General features: G+C 35.5%; 1 protein-coding gene and 1 non-coding gene across 2 annotated transcripts in view; one reads left to right on the top strand and one right to left on the bottom strand.

Annotated features, from left to right (window-relative positions):
• LOC127850553 (splicing factor 3A subunit 3-like) overlaps positions 1 to 24,809 on the top strand; it is a 49,887-nt gene that overhangs the window by 5,216 nt on the left and 19,862 nt on the right. Inside the window, exons 2-3 of the mRNA XM_052383673.1 lie at positions 8,512 to 8,559; positions 10,943 to 10,995. Of these exons, the coding sequence (XP_052239633.1) occupies positions 8,512 to 8,559; positions 10,943 to 10,995 (101 nt within the window). The remainder of the gene's footprint in view (positions 1 to 8,511; positions 8,560 to 10,942; positions 10,996 to 24,809) is intronic.
• Trnaa-agc (transfer RNA alanine (anticodon AGC)) lies at positions 12,848 to 12,929 on the bottom strand. The gene has a single exon. It is a non-coding gene; the product is annotated as a tRNA-Ala (tRNA).

Raw genomic sequence — 24,809 nt, 5'->3', positions numbered from 1 at the left:
GTCTTTTTTCATGAAACTCAGCACCGGGAATTAGCTGCGCTTATTATTGAAAAAATCTTTCACTAAGTGATGCAAGCATGAAATTTGGCATAAATTACCTTTAGGTAGTGCTGCAACAATACGCCAAAAACCGTATCGCAATATATTGTCAGTTCAAAAACCCGTATTGCAATATATCGCCATATATTGCTAACTTGTACCAAAATTATAACTTGCCAATTACCCGATAATCCCATAAATTCCAATTTTAAAGCAAATTCTGGTAAATATTTACTATAAATGTGCTCAAGAATAATAAGAAACACAAACATTCGCAAATTTTCTAAGTATCAAATACATTTTTGCAATTGTAACTATTTAAAGATGTGATGAAATAACGTCCAACCGGGGCGTTTTTCCCACTGAACACGCGTAATTCAGCTGACGTGATGTTCCCGTTTTTATACAACACAAAATACACCCTTAGTTTCCATGCGACGTTCTACATGTCTGTATAATTTTCGCGCGGTTTTTATTGAGACAAAGGATAAAGCACTTTTTATTTGATGCTATAATTTTTTATTGTCGCGTTAGCATTCAAATTTGGAAGCGTGTTTCCGAAATTCGGATTACAAATAATGCTCAAATCAGAATCAAACGAAACATTTACAGCTGTGCGCAATTAATTCAACGATAATCTGTTCAAAAGCATCGAATGAATGCTCCCATGTAACAACGCTACTCCGTATAATACACTTTTTAGAATGCTATTTTTACGTAAAAAATAATTTACACTGCTTTGTTTTGTTTACCTTTTTATCATAATTTCGGATGGCTTTTCTGGACGAAATGTGAATGAATTTTTGTAAAATTTTCGTACCGGTATGATGAAAATCATATCGCAATACAATATGCGGATTGCGTATTGCGATATATACCGATATACCGGTTTATTGTTGCAGCCCTACCTTTAGGTACCCCTTTCTTCAAAAAGCACGTTAGCCACTTGAAAATTCAAAATGGCGGCATTGTTTTTAAGATGGCCGCCAATACTCTGTTTTTAGCAAGAAGTACTAGTAGGGTCAATATATGAAAAAAATACATTCAACCACCAAAAAATTGCTACAAAGGGTATTTTAACTGATCCCGGTAGGGTAGTAGGTCCTTTAAAACATATCAAAAGTTCACCACAATCGGACATCCGGAAAGTTTTTTTTTTAAGATGGCCGCCAAGATGGCCGTCAATTACATATTAATGATCATAACTTTGTAACTATACAATCAAATTTGATGAATGTGTTGTCTATACCTAAGTTTCAAGGGGCAAAGAACACATAAAGATCATCAGACATTGTTTAAGTTTACAATAGTACACACAAATCCAACATGGCGTCCAAAATGGCCACCAAGATGGCCACCAAAACCTATAAATGATCATGTAAATATCCACTCAAATTTGATTATTTTGGTGGCTATACATAGGTTTCAAGGGGCAAAAAACACATTAAGATCATCATGCATTGTTTAAGTTTATCATATTACACACAAATCCAACATGGCGTCCAAAATGGCCGCCAAGATGGTCACCAAAACATATTAATGATCATAACCATGTAACTATCCACTCAATTTTGATGAATTTTGTGTCTATACCTAGGTGTCAAGGGGCAAAGAACACATAAAAATCAGCAGACATTGTTTAAGTTTACAATCGTACACACAAATCCAGCATGACGTCTAAAATGGCCGCCAAGATGGCCGCCATACCCTATTAATGATCATAACTATGTAAATATCCACCCAAATTTGATTATTTTGGTGGCTATACATAGGTTTCAAGGGGCAAAGAACACATTAAGAACACACATCATCAGACATAGTTTAAGTTTATTATATTACACACAAATCCAACATGGCATCCAAAATGGCCTCCAAGATGGCCACCAAAATCTATTAATGATCATAACTTTGTAACTTTCCACTCAAAAAATTGATGATTTTGGTGTCTATACCGAGGTTTCGAGGGGAAAAGAACACATTACGATTGTCAGACATAGTTTAAGTGTATTATGTTACACAGAAATCTCACATGGCGTCAAACGACACAATACAAAGGACCACAAGTCCATTACTTTTGACGTGATGCTTGTTATGTGAAACGCCATAGTTTGGACCTGCCGTTATTTTTGGATTTGGATAAGAGGATCAATATTTTTCAGCTTCAGGCAACACTGAATTTGCAGGGAATGATGCGTATCTTGCACCAGAAAATACAGTACCCTGGGCTGCAATTGTCATTCAAATTCTTGCCTATGATTAATATGTACAATGGGGACAAAGCGTGCATTCTGTAAACATAAGCCTTAGTTTGCAAACTTGCCACAACCTTCACACCATTGTAACGTTTGACCAACCCTTGTATTGAAAGGCTGCTGAAATCATCACTGATGCGCCACAAAGTAGTTTAAAGTGTTGATTAGAATTTGGGATGTTTCATAAACGTATGAACGCAAATTACAACCTGCTCTCCATACACAGCTAACCCTACTCTGAGAAACATGGTCAATAAGATAGTGGCTGGGTCAGATGTGAATGTTCATGCAGTTGAGGCGGTTAGGAAAACGATCATAAGAGATATCATAGGAAAGTCGGTCTTTGCTTATAAATTCACGAGAAAATACAGAGCCAAAACTCTGGGGAATAGCTTGGCTGTTAAGATCGCTTCTAACCGTGCTTTTTATCCTGCTCTTTTGTTGAAATTGTTAAAGAAACAGTATAACGATCCCGTTGTAGCACCACACAGTTGGTGGGCGAGGATAGAGATTTGCTCATCTAGATCCTGCATTACTCCGAAAGGGACAATAAGACCATCTACTTCTGCTTTGATGTAAATAAATAGTCAAAGGAACACAAAGTGTATAATATTAACCTTTTGGAAGAACTCATGCTTATTCAGGCTGTAATTAATATTCAATGATTTTCAGCAACGGTAAAAAATGAAGTCTACAGAAGTTAGTAAAACCTGATCCTATTTTGAAGTCATGTGCTAGTTCATTCTCTCTTCCAAATGTCATAAATTGGAGTTTATGATTATTCAACTGCTTAATGATAACCTCAACTCGATTGAAGTGTTCCTTGTTTCCTAAACTATGGCGTTTTACGTAACAACCATAACTTTTGAGTAACAAGTTATCGACTTGTGGTCCTTGGTATTGTGTTAATTGCCATTTTTGTCGCCGTGTTGGATGTTTGTGTAACAAAATTAGCTTACATTTTGTCTGATGATATAAATGTGATATTTTCTCCCTGAAACCTGGGTATATCGATATTGACATGGGGGTTATTCACGCGTGACTAATACACAGCCACGCGAATCTTCGCTGCTTGGGGCCATACTCTGATACTAGTTGGCTGACATAATCTGGTCCTGTCCGGTTTAGAGACTGCAGCGAATGGTTTATCACACCTTATTGAGATAAGAATGTAATTAGGGTGTGCACTGTGTAATCGATTTCATGACATGGGAATTTGAGCAAACAGAATCAGACCGACTGTTTGGGATTTTCAATCGGTCTTTCATGACCTCAATCGGTCTAGGACCGACAACAGTCGTCGAAATTCGCACTAGTCCGTCAGCAAAAAACTAGTATTTTTTCTTTCGGGCTTGTAGGAAATCCACTATTACAAGCCCGACGTGCTGGTACAATTCATTAAACAGAAAACGAGTTCCACTGTGACTTTCATTTTCAATATTTGTAAACAAAGTTTTGAGCAGCTTAAATCAACAGCCGCTTATGTTTTAACACACTGCACACATGTGCTGGGCAATCAGACGAAAATTGGATTACTGCGCATAAAGCGCATGTTTTGTGGTTCCCGGATAACTATTATAATGTAAAATAAATGTTTTGCGTTGCGTTCGGGACAGAGAGTAATGGCCGAACAGTTGTCATTCAAGTACGTCGTTGAGGAATGCGAATCTGAGGTAACTGTGATTGACGCATTTGTCAACTGGCTTTTTGTAGAATAACCTGGCACTTAATTGCTTATATATTTTCTGGTGGTTCAGGTTTGCTCTCTCTTTCACATGGATATATGGGATACATTTCTGCTAATTTTTTACCTAAACTTTATGTATATATTTATAATTGTGATTTGATTGAAATCTGTGTGTGAAATTAATTTCTTCTTATTTCAGGATCCGAAAGAGGCTGGCTCAGATGACGAGGAAGCTAACTTGGATGAAGATGAAATTAATAAGAGATTTGTATTGTATTCTAAAGATTGAATAAATGAATGCTTCTTTGGATGTTTTATGTTATGTTTATCTGCATTTTTAACAAAAATGTTTGGGCTAGTAAAATCTGACTCGGGCTTGTTCAAATTCCCATAGTACTAGCCCGACTTGCTTGAAGATTTAAATCTGAATTTCAATGACTGCGACAAAACTGACAAAAATATGATCCCTGATAATAACCATAAAACACAAAAGGCACATTCTCTGATCATTTTACTGCACTAAGTTCTCTAATGTTATAAAAGGTCTCTAGATACCAGACTAATTAACTCTAAAAATGATGTTTCCATGAATAATTGAACACACAAAATGATTTGCATACAACATGCTAGTTTCCTTTTTCCAGACACTGTTCTTAATTGAGATGAATGATGATATAGTTTTCTCAAAAGTTATTTTTCTGTTTCCATGCCTAGTACCAGAATTTATATCAATGATAAAAGGAAAGTTACTTGGATGTCAAAATGTGTTGATTTTTATAACAATACAGTGAATTTTAGCTGATTTATTGCAAAATAAAAATCAGTGTTACATGTTTTTGAAATGTCAATCTGTTTTGTTATGGGCTTATGGCTGTAATGTACACGTATGGAGAACACTTACATGTATCTGTTTTCCAAAGCTATGCATTTCATCAAGTTAGGTGATAAACATAGAGACCAAAACAAGGCTTCAAGCAATACTGAGTAATTTGAGTATTTTAGTGCTTGACACATTTATGAATGATATGCAATTAATATTATTTGATCTGGCAGCCAGACATATGCCCTTCCAAATGTTTATAACGTTCTAAAGACAAATGATTTCCAAACGTAGGAGGGGTAGTTAGGTTTTCTTTTATTAAAGTAGAAAAAAGAAACCGGACGCTGAAAATATTATACAGTCCATATTTTATGATCATAAATAGGTTTTGACGGCCATCTTGGCGGCCATTTTAGATTTGTGTGAAAAATAATGAACTTAAAAAATGTCTGATGATGTTAATGTGTTCTTTGCCCCCTGAAACCTATCTACATACACCAAAATCTAGATCAAAAATTGAGTGGAAAGAAACAAAGTTATGATCATTAATATATTTTGGCAGCCATCTTGGCAGCCATTTTAGACACCATATTGGATTTCTGTGTGACATTATTAACTAACACTTTGTCTGACGAAATAAATGTGTTCTTTGCCCCCTGAAACTTGGGTATAGACACCAAATTCATCAAATTTGAGTAGATAGTTACATAGCTATGATCATAACAGTGCTCCAGCTAGGATTTGAAAAGGGCAGGGGGGCTTTTTTGTCGAAAGGGCACTTTCGACGCGCAGTATTTTGTCAAAAGGGCACTTTCGACAACAGTATTTTGTGAAAAGGGCACGTTCGAGCGCGCGGGTGTTTCTGGAATGCTTCCTATTGCATGTTAATTTATATGTTATAAATAATTGTATTATTCCCATTATTATTAAACCATTCAAATATAATGTCTACAATGAGGATTAAACTAATTACAATGTATTAAGAGATTTATGAATTATCATATGTAAAAAAAAAAAAAAAAAAAAAAATTTTTTTTTTTTTTTTTTTAGGGGGGGAGGGGGGGGGCAGGGCGGAGGTTCGGGGGGGCAGGGCGGAGGTTCGGGAGGGCAGGGCGCGGCGCCCTTCGATTTAGGCCTAGCTGGAGCACTGTCATAAATAGGATTTTGTGGCCATTTTGGTGGCCATTTTTGAAGCCATGTTGGATTTGTGTGTACTATATTAAACTTAAACAATGCCTTAATTTAAATTCAAACTAGTCAAATTGTTGTGTACGAAATCAAAATCAAGTAATATTCACAGCAGTAAAACGTTTCAGAGAATTTGTTTCTTTTTTTTTAATTTTTCAATCCTGACGGGGGCCATCTTGAAAATGGACGCCATTTTGAAATTTTGTATTGGCTAAAGTGCTTTATCAAATCTATAGTTACTGAAGAGTATATGTGCCAAATTTGGTGCTTGCGTCACAAACTGAAAGATTTCTGGATATATAGACTTAATCTGCTGAGCTAAATCTAGGCAGCACCTTAATATGGCTCGATTGGTCATTGTCAGCTCAGGTACTACTTACATGTACCCCTTATACTCTTAAGTATACTTATGTACCCCGTATATGATAAAGTATATTTATCGTACCTGAGCGATTTAGACTATACCCGAGTTTTATTACCGCCGAAAATCGGATGTCGTAAAACGCGCTACCGATTACCGTAAAACAATAGTGTTCATCTTAAACAAACTTCTCTTTAAAAAAAAACTGCATCAACATGCTTGTTTGATTATGAGTTTCAAAAATATATAGGCTGTTTTACCGAAAATTTACATAAATGTGAATAAAATTCATTTTAAAAAAGCCAACAACGACCAATTAAGCGTTACATTTCCCGGGTACATAGTATATTTAAGTACCCGGGGTTCATGTAAGTGTACCTAAAAGTACCGGGGGTACATTTTGTACATGTAAGTAGTACCCTAGCCGACAATGACCAATCGAGCCTTAATATGGGCCACATAAACTATTTTCAGGCATAAATTAACACAAAACAATGTTAAATATATCCCTAATGAGCAAATAAAAACAACGTACATGAATGGTGTGCTTGCAGAATAATGATATTATTATTAATCAAAGTTTCAAACTCATCAACTATTCCAGAAAATGTCTTCATAGTATTACATTTTTGCAATGGAAAATGGGGAGATGTTCCTAATTTGAAAATATGCAAGTACATTTATTTATAGTTTGTTGTCACTTTCCGCAATGGTGAATCAAATGCAGGATATCTGAAAAGAAAGAAATATACACCAAAACAAAGTACAACAATGCAGACATCTATTAAGAATCAAAGTAACATGTAAATCAAGCTAGATGTTAATTGCTATGTAAATTAGAAATGACATTTCACTAGTGCTTGATTAGCTATTGCGCAATACCTGCGCTAAGTTAAGACGCAAGACAGCTAGACAAATTTGTAATAAATTTCATTACCTATGTCTCTCTTAGTAACACCTAACAATGTGCAAATTTTGTTTATCAATTGATTTCATGTATAATCCAGTGCCGTATTTCCAGACTTTATCTGGTCGGTGCCAGTATTTAATGATTTTGTCTGTTATCCAGTGCCATGGAAATCAATATGCTACCCTTTTAAAAAGCGAATTCTCACGTTGTTTTTTTTAAGTTTTCTGTTATTTCATATGATTTTGTTATTAATATGAATGATTCTTACAACATTGTTAAGAAGAAGTAGAACAGGTTTTTTCTCTTCAGTTAAAAAAAAGCAAATTTCTAAAAATATTTCATGACTTACTATGTGATAGGTGTGGTTCATTTGGTTTGGTTCGTTTTAATACATATTATGTTTTATTTTTATGTCGAGTTTTTAGTAAACCATTAGCAGAAATACCATAATGTTCCGTGATCAATAGTATTTGGCATACTTACGTGGATTTGTTGCCATTTTCTTAAAAAAAAAACGTGGCACCTCCTGCATTTTCCCTTGTTTATTTTCTGATATTATGCGATGCCATTTCTCATATATGCCTGAAACGTTAGGCAACGTGATTTTGTGAAAATGAGGAGATGTGATAGTTAATTTGTTGAACATAAACCAATATTTGTTTGTGTTTAAATGGTCAAAATTATATATATATGTTTTGTCGACTTTGTATGCTGGTTTCATTCACATTTGCATTTTATCAATTCTTTTAAAAATAAACCGACATTTTTTATGTCTCAATCAGGTCTCGTTTCTGAGATCATCAACTGGATTTAACTGTGTAAGCTAATGTTTACTGACCTACACAATAATTGACAGATGACACATTCTTATCTTACGCTTTGATGTTATAATTCACAGGGCATTGGAAAGTTTGGGGTTGATTAGGCAATTAAAAAGATGCATATTTAATCCCATCTGGATATATTAAATGCAAGAAGGGGCGTTGCCAACTGCATTGATCTGGTTTATTTGCAGAACAACAATCCCAAAACTACATAATCTGGAAATTTATGAACAAAATGAGACTGAGAGGACACATTTAAGTGGAGAAAAAGCGCTGCTGTACTATTTAATCATTTGTAACTATATAAGAAGATAGAAATGTTCATTTCGTTTTAGCATTTATGATTTTTGTCACCTGTATTTGATAATGTTTAACCCATTCGTTATTGTGTTCACACTCTATTCTACTGTGAAATATCTAAACCTTTCAGGGTCGAGATCAGATCAACAAAGACCATCGAACTAGAAATCTTGTAGATGTAAGTATGACAAACAGAATAAGTTTTTGCAATAAGGTATATACAATAGGTCTCACCTTAGAATCACTTGGGTGGGACTTGTTGAGTTTGAAAATTGCAATGTTTTTATGCCCTCAGCTTATACTGATTGTGGGAGGCATATAGAAAAATGCGTTCCGAATTGTTTTTCCATCTGTCTGTCCCTTTGTACAAGGTTAATACAATTGATGTTTCCTTTGACATCCATAAAACTTCTTAAAAAGCTTTTTTACTAGCATAATTGTTATACCCCCATTACCATTGGTAATGGGGGCTATATAGGAGTCACTTTGTCGGTCGGTCTGTCCATCTGTCGGTCTGTCCCGAAATTTCATCCGATCTTCACCAAACTTGGTCACAAGTTGTATCTTGATGATGTATAGGTCAAGTTTGAATATGGGTCATGCTGGGTCAAAAACTAGGTCACGGGGTCACTAAGTGTGTTTTAAACCGAAAGTTTGTCCGGATCATAACTATGTCATTTATCGTTAGATTTTAAAATAACTTGGTACATTTATTCACCATCATGGGACGGTGTGTCGCGTGAAAAAAGTACGTCAATATCTCCAAGGTCAAGGTCACACTTGGAGTTCAAGGGTCAAATGCTTGTCCGGGCCATAACTTTATCATTTATTGTGAGATTTTAAAATCATTTGGCAGATTTGTTCACCATCATGGGACAGTGTGTCACGCGAAAAAATTACGTCGATATCTCGAAGGTCAAGGTCACACTTTGAGTTCAAAGATTAAAAATGGCCATAAATGAGCTCGTCTGGGCAATAACTATGTCGTTCATTGTGAGATTTTAAAATCATTTGGCACATTTGTTCACCGTCATTGGACGGTGTGTCGCGCGAAAGAATTATGTTGATAACTCCAAGGTCAAGGTCAATTTTTTAGTTCAAAGGTCAAAAGTGGCCATAAATGAGCTTGTCCGGGCCATAACTATGTCATTCATTGTGAGATTTTAAAATCATTTGGCATATTTGTTCACCATCATTGGACGGTGTGTCACGTGAAAGAATAATGTTGATAACTCCAAGGTCAAGGTCACATTGTGAGTTCAAAGGTCAAAAATGGCCATAAATGAGCTTGTCTGGGCCATAACTATGTTGTTCATTGTGAGATTTTAAAATCATTTGGCACATTTGTTCACCATTATTGGACGGTGTGTCGTGCGAAAGAATTACGTCGATATCTCCAACATGAAGGTCACACTGTGAGTTCAAAGTTCACAAATGGCCATAAATGATCTTGTCCGGGCCATAACTATGTCATTTATTGTGAGATTTTAAAAATACCTGGTACATTTGTTCACAATCATTGGACGATGTGTCATGCAAAAGAATTATGTCCATAACTCCAAGGTCTAGGTCACACTTGGAGTTCAAAAGTGAAAAAATGGCCATAAATTTGGACGGCATGTCATGGGAAAGAATTCAAGAGGTCAAAGGTCGAAAAGGTCATAAATGATAATGGCATTATAATTCTTAAAAATCGCCATAAATTTGATTCTATTGTTTTGTGAAGACAGCATGCAAAATAGTCTGTGTCAATGCGGCACGTGGGGGTATACGGCACGTCTGTGACAAAGCTCTAGTTGTCTATGAACTCTCTCAACACACCCGTATCACTTGACCTTATTTTGACCTTGTCATTGACCTACTTTTATAAAGTTTCACTATGTCAAAGATTTTGGTTACCAAAAATTGACATGATTTGCCTAACATCAGTACCCCTTTGATGCAAAGATTTGATACTTGCACAGATGTTATCTACATGTATGAGCACTCAAAATACATGAACATAATCTGACCTCATTTTGAACTTGACATTGACCTTCTTGTGAACTAAGACATTTCAGAGGGGCATAATATTGTGTAACCCAAATTGACTTTTAAGTTAACTTAGATACTGGCAGTACTGCTTACTAATAAGCTTTGATACTTCCATGAAGTCCTCACTTGAGCATATTTCGACCTTGACATTAACTTAAGTTTGGACAAAGACTTATTCACGTGGGCAAATAAACCGCATTTGACAATGTTTAAACCTGGGCATCAGCATTTATTGAACGCAGAATCTTTTTATATAGCTAGGATAACTGATGAATGTCGCTATTATAATCAGATGGATTGTGGTGAATTCACCAAGTGTTTTGTAGGTTCAACCATTTATTTACATTCATACAAGAATCATACCTGGAAGTAATATGGCAGTCATGTTGTGTAAGGGTTTTCCATACTCAAATTCAACTTATATGGGGGCATTATTCATGTAGTATTGTGTGATGAGCCATGTTGTTTATTTGATGTTTGCTATGATTTTAACCATTTCTACTGCAAGTCCTATTGTTCTCTTTCAGAGATATGCAGAGTGCACATCAGAACTTCATGAGTTGTATGAAGACAAAGATGGGTAAGTGATTAAGTATGTTTTTCAGTGGAAAAGTCCTGTTTTTTTATTATCAGAAGTAATGTTTTTCAATGTATTAAAAATGCAGTGCAAGTAGATTGTTAGGCCTAATGGCCCTGCATGGTCAGTGGGCTGGGCAAGTACAGTACAGCCAACACAGAACAATCGTATTTCGCAATCCGCGGCAGCAAGGCAGAGTTGAAGTCGCGTCGGTATGCAACGGCAAGTCGCATTTCGCCGTGCAGCTTCGCATATGTCCGCCAAGACATGCCGAGGCAAGCCGCGATCCTCGAGTCGATGCGCATCTTCAAATAAAAATCTTTTAAAAATGATTCGTTAAAATAATAAAACAAAACAAAATAAATTAAAGAAAAAATATAATAATATTTAAAATCATAATTAATTTAATGTGTGCGGATTCAAAATAGATAAAATAGTTAATAAAAAAACATGCTGTTGTTTTGTTTTTAGTGATTGCATTCCCGTTTCTAGAGAAATTGCTGTAATCCGGATAGAAATAATAATTATTTTAAAAGAATGCAATTTTTAAAAAATCGAATTTATAAAAACAAAACACGATTATCACGGGCATGTATTAATAAAATTGCAATAATCATTTACCATTGTCATTTTTAGAATCGGCTGAAGTACTTTAAGTTACTTTGTGTGCGTTTATTGCGCCGTATGATTATTGTCTGTATATTAAGCGATCAACAAACATATTTGTTTTGGGTTTTATTTTTACGACAACATGTATTAGCATATAAGCATATTTTATGTGTCCCCCAAGTAAGTTTGTTTCCTGCCTGTTGTGTATGCATTTCACACATAAACAATGTCACGTAATTATGTACAATTATTTTCCCTTTAATATCGAGACATTTATGAGACCAGGCAGCTGTTTTTGCTATTTTATTTTACCTGAGACAATTAGCAGTTTGAAGCCACATCAATAATCAACACTTAATTGTTGTTCTGTTAATTATCAGCTTATTATAACTATTGTTTGACTATGCGTATATTTTGTTTATTATATTACACCGTTGATATCGCTAGTCATTACCCGGTTATCCAGTATATTCCAGTTTTAAAGCAAATTCTGGTAAATATTTACGATAAAACATTTTGGCATTTGTTACTATTTAAGGTAGCGCACCTCTAATGGGCACATATCCAAATATAATCTAATTAATTATTTTCTTAATCAGCATCATTTCACTGAACTACATGCAAATTTGTAGGTAGGCTTTCCATGCTTTTTAAAAAAATATACCGATTTTTTCAAAACCACCCCCACGCTCGGCTCTTGTCCAGTTTATTTTCACCCCTGGGGTATATAAAAGTTCCATAATTCATTCAAATTTCCAAATATGGGCATGCAGTTGGTGTGTACAGATGCTGTAAAGGTGTTTAAAGTTTAAACAAGATGAAATAAGTATTCTTTTACAGACATTTATTTTTTACAAATTTTTATCTATGGAAGAGCGCCATGAAATGTAAGTGATTTCAGCCAAGTAAAAATTGGGTCGGTTAAAAACAAAGTGTCATAAAATTCAAAATAGTATCATTTAAGTCATATTTTAAACTTAGTTTTTATAGAAACACTATATACAGCAAAAATACCAAGAACTAGACAGATTTACCGTTTACTTTTTGAAATAAAAATAAAAATGCAACATGCATGGTTCGTATTTTCAACAGTAAATCACCCAATTTCGCCATAACGTTGTTTTAATTTTAATAATTGAAGAATGTGCATAAAAATTGCAACATATTTAACAATAAATATAGCTTATATGCCATATTAAATCAAATTACGTTAGAAAATAAATAAAACGCGTCGCAAAAAAGTATACGTCGTCGGCAGGATTCGAACCTGCGCGGGAATATCCCAAAAGATTGCTAGTCTATCGCCTTAACCACTAGGCTACGGCACCTAATAGTAGGCTCTTCAACCTTTGAAGAAATCGCGGGAAATCATTAGAGGTGCGCTACCTTAAAGATGTGATGAAATACCGTCCAATCGGGGCGTTTTTTTTCCACTGAGCACGCCTGACGTGATGTTCATGTTTTAATACTACACAAAATACACCCACACTTTACACGCCACGTTCTACATGTCTGCATAATTTTCGTGCGCTTTTTATGGAGACAAAGGATATTTTAGCACTGTTTATTTGACGCTAGCATTTGTTAATGTCGCATTAGCATTAAAATTCGGAAGCGTGTTTCGCATTTCAAATTTAATAAAGCTCATTTGAGAATCAACGAAACAATAGCATTGTGCGTAATTAATTCAATGATAATTTGTAAAAGCGTATTACGTGCCAAATAATAAGTATGAAAGTAGCGTTAATCTAGGTTTCTTCGCTACACAAATGTACATGTAGGTGTATATCTTTTAACACGATCCACCGCGTACGTCCGCGACGGATTAACTCCGCGAAAGTACGCAGGGTTAATATAGACTCTGCGTCGTTGCTGGATCGATGTCACGTGCCTCGGCAATACGCCGCGTGAACACACGACGTGGCCATCGCGTACTGATATTCTGGCTGTGGCGTAGCCGAGGATTGTGTTTGTTCCGCGTTGGCTGTACTGTAGGTCTGGAAATATATATAGAGGCCTGCATATGTCTGAGAAGGCATTATGTCCATTTTTGCATATGTCTGGGAGGGCATATATCTGGCGTGGCATATGTCTGGAAGGGCATGTCCAGAGTGGTATATATTTGTGAGGCCATATATCCGTTGCAGCGTATGTCTGGGAGGCAATATGTCGGCCTTTGATAAAATGATTAGGAGGGAAAATATTTTTGAGGCAGTGGTTTCATTCAGACCTCAAAGGCAGGCTATTAAATAAATCAATTTGCTATTTTTACTTAACGTATAATATTTTCAGCGTCCAGTTTCTTTTTGCTACTTTAATAAAAGTAAACCTAACTACCCCTCCTATGTTTGGAAATCATTTGTCTCTTTAGAACGTTAGAAACATTTGGAAGGGCATATGTCTGGCTCCCAGATCAAATAATATTAAATGCATATCATTTATAAATGTGCCAAGCACTAAAATACTCAAATTACTCAGTATTGCTTGAAGCCTTGTTTTGGTCTCTTATGTTTATCAACCTAACTTGATGAAATGCATAGCTTTGGTAAACAGATACAAATGTACATGTTATTGTTCTCCATACATGTACATTACAGCCATAAGCCCATTACAAAACAGATTGAAATTGTCAAACATGTAACACTGATTTTTATTTTGCAAAAAATCAGCTAAAATTCACTGTATTGTTATAAAAATTAACACATTTTGACATTCAAGTAACTTTCCTTTTATCATTGATATAAATTCTGGTACAAGGCATGGAAACAGAAAAATAACTTTTGAGAAAACTTTATCATCATTCATCTGAATTAAGAACAGTGTCTGGAAAAAAAGGAAACTAGCATGTTGTATGCAAATCATTTCGTGTGTTCAATTATTCATGGAAACATCATTTTTAGAGTTAATTAGTCTGGTATCTAGAGACCTATTATTTCATTAGAGAACTTAGTAAAGTAAAATGATCAGAGAATGTGCGTTTTGTGTTTTATGGTTATTATTATTATTTCTTGAGTGGCATTTCATTTAACTGTCATTGCAACTTAAAAAAGAAGCATTACTTATAATTTACTAATTCCTGAAACAGCAAATACTGGACTCCAATTAACAAATTCAGATGATTTAAAAAATAAAAAGAATTTGCAGCAGTAAATCAGTAATTGTCCATGTGTATATTGGAGTAAGCAGTATCATGTATGGATAGAAGGTTGCCTTTTTAAGGACATGCCAAGTAACTAGTCCTTTTTTGTGACAAAACTTCTTAATAGAAATTGATATGTTTTTATTTCTCTCTAATGAATGTACAGAAACTTTTTTGGGCAGGCATAGATCGCTTTGCGGACATTTATTTTTGATCCGCGGCGTTTGGCTGATAGAAATACAACATACGCGAAAAACATAGTACACACGCTGGGCATGAAGGGTTAATAAGCGCTAATCAACCTAAACAAAGTTATGGGTATCAATACAGCTTAATTGCATTAGCTTACTTCCAAAAATGTGAAGTGTAAGCTTAGAACACATTGTAATTCATCTCAGTAGTGGTTTGGATTGCTTAACTAAAACAGAAAGTGTTTGTGGATAACGCTGTATAATAGTGTCTTTCATGTCTCCGGTAATTTTGTCTTTAACAAATTAATGATTGGGAATAATTAATAGTCAGGATCATACATTCCTGGATCTGTCTTCCCACAAAATCTTATGTTTATCTCCTAACTTGATCAAGTACATAGCTTTGGTAAACAGACAATTATTGTTCTTCATACATGTACATTACAGCCATAAGCCCATAACAAAACGGATTGACATTGTCAAGAACATGTAACACTGATTTTTAATTTGCAATAAATCAGTTAAAATTAGGGATGCAAGAGGTTACAAAAATCATTAACTGGTTAACCTTTTTCCGTAACCTGTTAACCTAACCACCTTAAGTAGTTAAATTGTTTTAGAGTACAGAAAAATGTCATACCGCTCGAACCGCTCTGTAGAAATAAAAGTTATTTAAAATTTGAAATCGCTTGCGTTGATAACATGCCAGTTTCGTAATAAAATGTATGATACAATTTATTTTAATAATTTTGTAAATGTATGCTATATATTTTATGTATTTTTCCTGCGTAAATGCATAGGAGTAAAAAATTAAAGATCTACACAATGCTCATTTTCACTAGTTATTTACTTATTTTTTGTTGGGCCGCTTATATTACATTCGCGTCGTATCGCTCACAAAAAATGGTGTGTTCCTTTGTTCATTCTGTTTTAATTTTTGAAACTCAAATTGGCTTAATATACATGTAGAAATGTGTTTTTCCTTTCAATTCGACGTAAAATGAGTCATGTGTGTTCAACTAATCCGCATCTATTCTTATTCAATAATTGCATATTTTGTTGTTTTCATTTTAGCGTTTGTAGCCGAAGTATTATTGTTTGATTTTCATTATACAATTAAAAAATGTGGGAAAAATAAAGGACACAAATGCAAATTAAATTAATTTTGAACAAAATGTAAGTTAGTTAAAAAATTTATATAATCAGTACATTTATTAAATAGCTAAGTAACTAAGTATTATGATCTCAAATACTGATAGTTACGCATGTTTGTTAACGTACAATAGCGCACAAATTTTAAGCAATTACACAAATACTTAATTTAACGGTTTTATTTTTTAAATATTTTAATTGATGTTTATTTATTTAATTAGTTAATAATTGGCTTTCTTAAATAAAACTTGCATCGGACGGTAATGGTGGAACCGTTTGACGTAAATTATCATTATGATATTAATTTTTGATAAACAAATTTGACATTAACTCGTCAGGATTTTAACTTTCAATGCAATTCTTAAAAAAAATTGTTTCTTATAAACACAGTACATTTGTATTTTCGCAAGCAATCAGTGTTGGATATTGGTTAACAAAACATCAAAATAAGCCGTCCAATGTCTCAACTGTTTTTTATCGCACCTACCCTTGCCTGCTCTCCGGAATGTCGACAACAATCCCCATTGGAATTCCTCAATAAAGAAGTGTAAAAAACACAAACAAAGAAATGTCCGAAAGTTTATTCAAACAAATTTATTTTTGACCAAAACTTCTTCTACCGCGTTCATATCTACCAGTAGCGACTTCTTGTTGTTTAGACAATGGCCCCTCAGTCTGTACCATTATAGGGTGGTAGTTTTCTGGGAAAAAACATGGCGGCCATTTTGATTATTTACGATTACGCAACATATTTTTTACCAATTTACCGTAGGTTTCCACGTATAGCGCGCACCCGTGTATAGCGCGCAGGCTGTTTTTTAAATGCAAAAATGGAGAAAAAAATATTTCAAGACAATAAAACCACCAAATCGGACCGAAAATGGCCGCCATTTTACTATTACACAGTCCAATAATCCGGGGCATTGGAAAGCTTAATTAAGCATTCAAAATAGGAAGCGTCATTATGATTATGAGCAGGGGTTGCATAGCACTATACTTTTCTGACAATTTTATAATTTTCTTGCAAAAGATTAACAGTCCACGTGCATTTCGTGAAAAACGTGAGAAAATAAGAATTAGTGTACATCGTGTGATTTTTCCTTCGGGAAAGCGTGGGCATTACCGGTAAATTTGAATTACGCATAGAAGACAGGGATACAATTGTTGAGGTATGCGGGCGAAGGACGATGTCAATATCTCTCTGTGTTGTAGTTCAGGCGATTGCTAACGATAGTTTGAAACACCACAGTTGAACGTTGAATATTTATACACACAAAATGCAATTGCATATTGTCACAAGTCGTGGCACATATTACTCAATATCATCTGCCAATTACGAAGTGCAAAATGATCCCCTTTCACACCTACCGTTACCCGTAAAAAGACCTCGTTCGCACCTACCTTTGCCTGCTCTCGACAACAATCCCCATCGGAATTCATCGAAAAGGAAGTGTTAAAACACAAACAAAGAAATGTCCGCAAGTTTATTCAAACAAATTTATTTTGACAAAACTTCTTCTACAGCGTTCATACCTACCAGTAGCGACTTATGGTTGTTTCGACAATGGCCCCTCAGTCAGTAAGATTATAGGGTGGTGGTTTTCTGGAAAAAAAACATGGCGGCCATTTTGATTATTTACGATTACACAACATATTTTTACCAATTTAGCAGCCAGGACAGCGTTGTATCAATGTATAACGCGCATCAACTTTTTAATTTGATTTTTGGAGGTAAAAAACTGCGCGCTATACGTGGAAACCTACGGTAGCAGCCAGGATAGCATTGTATCAATGTATAGCGCGCACCAGCTTTTTAATTTGAATCTTTGAGGTAAAACACTGCGCTTTATACATGGAAACCTTTGTAGTCGTTTCGGTTGGTTAACCGGTTAACCTCTTGTATCCCTAGTTAAAATTCACTGTATTGTTGTACAAAATAACACATTTCGACATTCAAGTAACCTTCCTTTTATCATTGATATAACTTCTGGTACAAGGCATGGAAACAAAACAAAAAAACTTAGAAAACTATATCATCATTCATCCCAATTAAGAGCAGTGTCTAGAAAAAGGAAACTAGCATGTTGTGTGCAAATCATTTCGTGTGTTCAATTATTCATGGAAACATCATTTTTAGAGTTAATTAGTCTGGTATCTAGAGACCTATTATTACATTAGAGAACTTAGTGCAGTAAAATGATCAGAGAATGTGCCTCCCGTGTTTTATGGTTATTATTCATTTTCTTAAGTGGCATTTCATTTAACTGTCATTGTAACTCAAAAAAAAGGAGCATTACTTAAAATTAGGGATGGCAAACCTAAGCCAATCCGTAACCGGTTAACCTGTTTTGATATTCAAGCGGTTAACCGGTTAACCGCCTGTCTTTGTACCACATAAATAAAAAACAACATCCGAAAAACGTATGAGTTTATAAACAATGTTTCATATGCTTGTCGGTGAACTGTGATATTTCTTTGTTGTAATATTAGCTTCACATCATTTACACATAATTATGTCTCTACATCTCGATCAATAAAAGCTAGTACAGAATTTGAATTGTGTTGAGTTTTATTAACACCCATTATCCTTTAAGAATTACATGCTGATTAATAACAATTGTCAATTAGCGTAAATATATTTTGCAACAGGCAAATAGTTAAAGTTTGCAATACAAACAAAACAAAAGTGATCGGGTGTAATCAGTGTCACGCTTTATTGATTTTTATCAAGAAATGGTAGTCAAAACAATGGCATACTTCACGGCACGTGTAAATTGTGACATATCATATCATGCAAAAAAATATTGTAATTGACTCTGTTTCTGAGCCAGTCATCTTTTTTGGAGTATTTACATAGCAGTCCAGTGATGTCAGCTTTACTGGAGATGGCTCACATCGAAATTCAGCGGGGTGTTTTAATCTCATGTGATTACGGAGCTTGGATGTACCCCCTGCAACGACAGTGTCGTTGGGCATAGTATGCACGTAACTGATTTCTTGTCAGCAGCCCGTTTGAAAAATTTCCAGGCATCCGATGATAGAGGCATGAATGTATTTATTATCGTTGTGTGAATGAATAAACTGGTTATACAGGTTTTTGAAGGTGATATATGTCCAATGGTGCGGAAATCAAGATTTCCTCGTGCACATATTTGTAGGTTTAGTCATTCGACAGGCAAGCAGGGTAGAGCGAAGACTTGATTTAAATCGTTTTATTTATTTTCTCAACCACATTTAACTGTGAAATTTGATTTATTTTTGTGTCGTATTGGCGTTGGCAATTTATTAATTAAACAGTCAGGATGAGAGGAGAGATCGCTTCGCCGGCGGGGACAGGGTTGGTACACACACATAGCGACCACGTGGTAGCGGTCAAGAAGGTAGGCCCTCGGGGATAGAGGAGAATTGTTTGACGTGTTTGGTTTACATATAATACGCACATTGTGAAGAAAAGTATCATTTCTCCCGTTTTTCTCTTGTAAAATGTTTAAAGAGGCATGTCCTTTTTTTCGGAAAATCATTGGTGCCAATCCTGATATAATTGACTGTATTGTAGGCGATTACGCATTACCATTCTTACAATTACCTGAAAAATGTGTATCTGGAAATAACCAATCAGCTTTAAAGCAGATAGATTAGCAGATGTTAACGAGTCGTTGCAGGATATGTAAAATAATGGCTGTATTGAAGAATTAAAAGACATCCCTCATGTTGTTAGTCAATCAAGTGTAGCCGTGAATGAAGCCGGAAGCTGGATTTGTGATCAATGAGGACAAGTCAATATAAGTACCAGTTCAGAGGCTAGAATGGGTAGGATTAATCTGGGATAGCCAAATGTTTTCTTTTGAAATTCCCGATAGAAGAATAACTGATTTTAAAAATACTCTTTTAAAGGTATTTTCTTCCATGCCAATGGTTTCGGCAAGGGATTTAGCTAGATGTACGGGGAAAATTGTTTCAATGATGCCTGTTATAGGTAGTCTGGCTAGGTAAAGACTAGATATCTTTATTCTGAAATCGTTTCTAGACCGTCATTGCATAGAGTTATAGCCCTTGAACCAGATAGCTTATTTATTTCCGAATATAGATTTTGGTTTGGTCGCATAGATGGCATACAATCAAGACATTTTAGTCAAACTACATGTGTCGAAGTTTTAAAAGTTTACAGTGATGCAAGTGGGTTTGCTGGTGGGGCTTATATTGCTTATATGTCAGGTTTCATTTTTCACGATATATGGTCAAATGACGATTGCAATACAAGTTCTACTTATAGAATAATTAATGGAGTAGTTCTAGTTTTACGTGCATATGGGAATTTTTTAGGGGGAGCTGTTAAGAGGTTTACTGACTCTGAATCACGTGTAAAGCTGGTAAAGGTAGGAAGTTCTAAACTTTAGTAACATGATCTAGCACTAAGCATTTTAGTATGTGTTTCAAGATGAATATAGGACTAGAAATACAATGGGTTCCAAGAGAATTAAACTCCATTGCCGACAGTAAAATGAGCAATACATATGAATGGTAAAGCTCACGAGATTTCTTTGAGTTTTTAAATGGTAGCTCGGGTCCGATTTTGATTGATCGCTTGGCTACTTTTACAAATGGAAATACTTAAAGATATAATTCAAAATTCTTTGATTTTGAAACAGAAGCAGATTGCTTTACACAGTTTTGGGGTGCCGATTTGCATTGGTTGATGCCCCTATTTATCTCGTAGGAAAAACAATTTTGCACTTTCTAGAATGCAACGCATATGGCGTTTTGGTGTTACACAGATGGCCTAGTGCAGCATTTTGGCCATTCTTATTTGAGGCTGGTAATGTACAAATGCACTTTGAGAATGATATTATTGTGTTTGACAAAGGGCAAACTATTTGTATGAGTAATAACCACTCTGTTTCAGTTCAAGTCCTTTTTCAAGAAATGTTCTTGCTATTCGAATTTAACTATACTATATGTCGTTTATATGTGAATTGGTGATATGAATGTTTTGACTGTTTTGCTATACTTATGGTATAGTTGGGCTTTTTCACGTGTTTATATGTGTAGAAATTATTCAATGGATGTTGTTTTTGTATGGCCATTAAGTATGTATAGAAACCATGTTGGTGTATGTCCGTTTGCATCTGGTGCTTACGAAGTCGTGTACAGTACACGAGGAATGGAATATTGCAAAAAAGAAAGCAAAAACAGTACTTGCAAAAAAGAAAGCAAGGGTTAAAAATAATAGTTTTAAAAGTATAATACTTGCAAAAAAGATAGCAAGGGTAATATTTATTTCAAATTGGAAAATACTTGCAAAAAAGAAAGCAAGGGAAACGGTTTTGTTACAGAAAGTCAATTTCAAATGTTGGTGTGTGTGTTTCGTGTCTGTCTGCCTCTGGGGTAGACGCGATTGTGTGTGGCATTTCGTGGGCTCATGGGGTTGTGGGATCGTGTGGTCGTTGTAATTCTGGTCTGGTTGTGTTTTCTGATGATGGATTGAAAAGGGCCAATTCTGGGCCGCTGGTTCGGAGGTGCTTAGTGACTAAAGCGGATGTGTAGAGGCTTTGATTCTTTGATTTGAGATTTGTAACGGTGTGTTTGGTGCGTTTTTTTTTTGTGGGGGGGGGGGGTTTGGCGGTTTGGGGACTTTGAATTGAAAGGATGCGATACAAGATTTTTTGAGGATTGTGCTATAATTATTATTTTCAATAGGTAAACGGTTCAATTGTGCAAGGGCAAACATGTATTGACATTTTGTAAAACAAATGCAGTTTTATGCCCTGTCTTCTACTTGAAAAAATGTATCTTGGCAACAACTATTCTAGATATTGCAATATATGTTTTGCTTAGAAACATAACAAATTGTAAGAAAATGAATAAATACATTTTTGTTGGCTCAAAGCAGATTAGTTACAGTAGACAATTAGATATTTTGCACCACATCTTTCGTGAAATTTGACTTAAACCTAATGTTCACGGGTTGCATTCATTTCGGTCAGGGGAAGCAACTGCTGTTGCAAATAGCGGTGTATCTGATAGTGTTAAAAAAGCATGGGCAGTGGAAGACTGTTGGCGCTTAGGATGGCTACGTGAGAGATTCGGATGAAACACAAACAATTGTTTCTTCTCGTTGGGATTTGTAAATATATATGGTACTTGGTGTTGTGTGTTGTTAGTTGTGCGTTGTTTTTTTGCCCCGTTCTTTTTCTGTCGATAAAATACCCTGCTTGTCATGACACCTAAACAAATGTGTTTGTTTTTATTCTAAATGGTTAGATGATAAATAATTTATGTTTGTCATAAAATGTAATGGAATATAAAACATAATTATAGATTGTCGCTTTACTTTTTAAATACGTTCTATCGGATCAAGCTTTACCGACTTTATACTGGATATTCACTTTGATGTTCTATTTATAAAAAAAAAGGACTTATCGCAGTCAAATGTGCTAATTGACAAGTGTAATTGTTCGGTTTATAATTTAAATTTATCAATATTTGAATAATTGAAACACAATAGACTGTAAAGTGCTAAACAAGCACACTGCAGAGTAGGTGCTCGTGTGCCTGCTCATGATACCGCTGCACCCCAATGGTTTACAACTCTAATCGCTTTCGATCCACAGGGGGGTATCACGGGGTGGTAATTGCCAATAATTTGCGATCAGATTAGCGGATTAGCCAATACAGTGAAATGAAGTAAAAACAAAACTTACGATTTGAGCATTAATTTCGTTCAACAAAAAAAGCGTTTTCTGCAAGAGTAATCGAATATTAATTTTGTAACTGGTTAACCTCCTTAAGAAACGGATAACCGGTTAACCGATTAACCGTTGCCATCCCTACTTAAAATTTACTAATTCCTGAAACAACAAATACTGGACTCCAATTAACAAATTCAGATGATTTAAAAAATAAAAAGAATTTGCAGCAGTAAATCAGTTATTGTCAATGTGTATATTGGAGTAAGCAGTATGGATAGAAGGTTGCCATTTTTAATGACATGCCAAGTAACTAGTCCATTTTTGTGACAAAACTTCTTAATAGAAATTGATATGTTTTTATTTCTCTCTAATGAATATACAGAATTTTTTTGGGCAGGCATAGATGGCCTTTTGGACAGATCTGCTGATCAGATGCATATCTGCGTATTTACCCATTGGAAAATAATACAAAAACGCTTTAAAAGTCGACCCAGTACGTAACATTAATTACATTACGCACCATTACGTATTTTGATCCATTAAAGTGCCTAACTGGATTTACAATAATCCAGGTGAGTGTTTAGTGTAAGTAAAGCTTTGAACCAAAAGTAAGGCAATCAAAAAAAACATGTAATCAAAATGGCAGCACATCATGTTCTAGATTCAAAAAAGGGACGTTTCAAGTGAACAGCAGCTCCTGCAGGAAGTAACTGTATATAACAATATGTCAATAGAGATGAATCTTATGATGCTTCTAGTATTTTAAATAATTTTAGGCGATATCATTGTCACAGCAATTGAAAAGTCAGAAAAGAAAACTAAACATCATAGTGGTGACAAATTGCCTGACAAAAATTGCAGTGCTATAATTAGTTAAATTGTGAAATGACGTTCATACACAACATGAATACTATATATAACCCAATCTATTCAGAGATACAACACTTGTAAATTGAATATTTTAAAGAAAGTCTGTTAAAATATAAAATTTATTCTGTTTGCATTTATTAATAACAAATAATAACATTTCTAGATTAAACACGCCTTGTACTATGTCAGTTGGAAATAGAAAATACCCCTCACTATTCCTAAATACCCTTTATTGCTGAAACAAAGGAGTAAATTATCCTTTAACAATAATATCAGGGGGGTAAAATACCCTTTAGACTAAATCCTCATCTGGAGCTCTGCATGTGGACATTTAAGCCAAAGTCTCACTATTGCCGGTAGAGCCTCGGTCCATCCTGGTTTGCTAACGCTGTCTGACAGGCTAGAACTGGGATGATAAGTAGAAGTTTTTTAACGCAGTCGCACTATTTCACGGTGCCGCCCTGGTTGAAGCCGGTCATCAACCTGGCAGAGTCCTGGTCAACCCCGGACTAGCTACATTTTTTCCTGGTGAAGCCCTGGCCGAGCCCTGGTTTTGCCGGTAATGCCCAGTGGGAGTCCTGGTGAAAGCCGGCAGCATCCCAGCAGAGGCCTGATATACCGTAACTCCACCGGCACTCACCGGGCTATATCGGCATCAGACCCCGGCAGAGCTATGGCAACGCCCGGTTTAACCCTGGTCGTCACCGGTAATGCCCAGGCACAGCCCCGGTGAATGCTGGTGGCGTCACGGCAGAGGGCCGGTTTACAGATATACCGTAGCTATATCGGGACTCTGCCGGCATTCACTGGGGCGTTGCCGTAGCTCTGCCAGGGTCTGTATTGGTCCCGGTGGAGCAACAGTGCCGTCTGAGTTGTTCCAGGTGCCGTCCTGATTGTTGCCTGTGCCGCGCCGGTCCTTCCTGGTGACTCCTGGTTCATCCTGGTTCACTGGGATCGACTGGGATGAACCGGGGATGACCAGGAACAACCGGGGCTCCACCGGGAAAGTATTAAAATGATTAACTTTAAAAGTTCTTCATATTTTTTCATGAAACTTGATACATGGATAGATTGCTATATGGAGATTATGCACGTCATTTCATTTTGTTCGAACGTCAAGAATTCTGGTTGCTATGGCAACAAATATAACAAAAAAATCTGAAAATG

Source organism: Dreissena polymorpha, chromosome 11 (assembly GCF_020536995.1).
Source record: "Dreissena polymorpha isolate Duluth1 chromosome 11, UMN_Dpol_1.0, whole genome shotgun sequence".
NCBI lineage: Eukaryota > Metazoa > Mollusca > Bivalvia > Myida > Dreissenidae > Dreissena > Dreissena polymorpha.
Note: the sequence above shows the minus strand (reverse complement) of the source record. Positions and strands in the feature narration are given on the sequence as shown.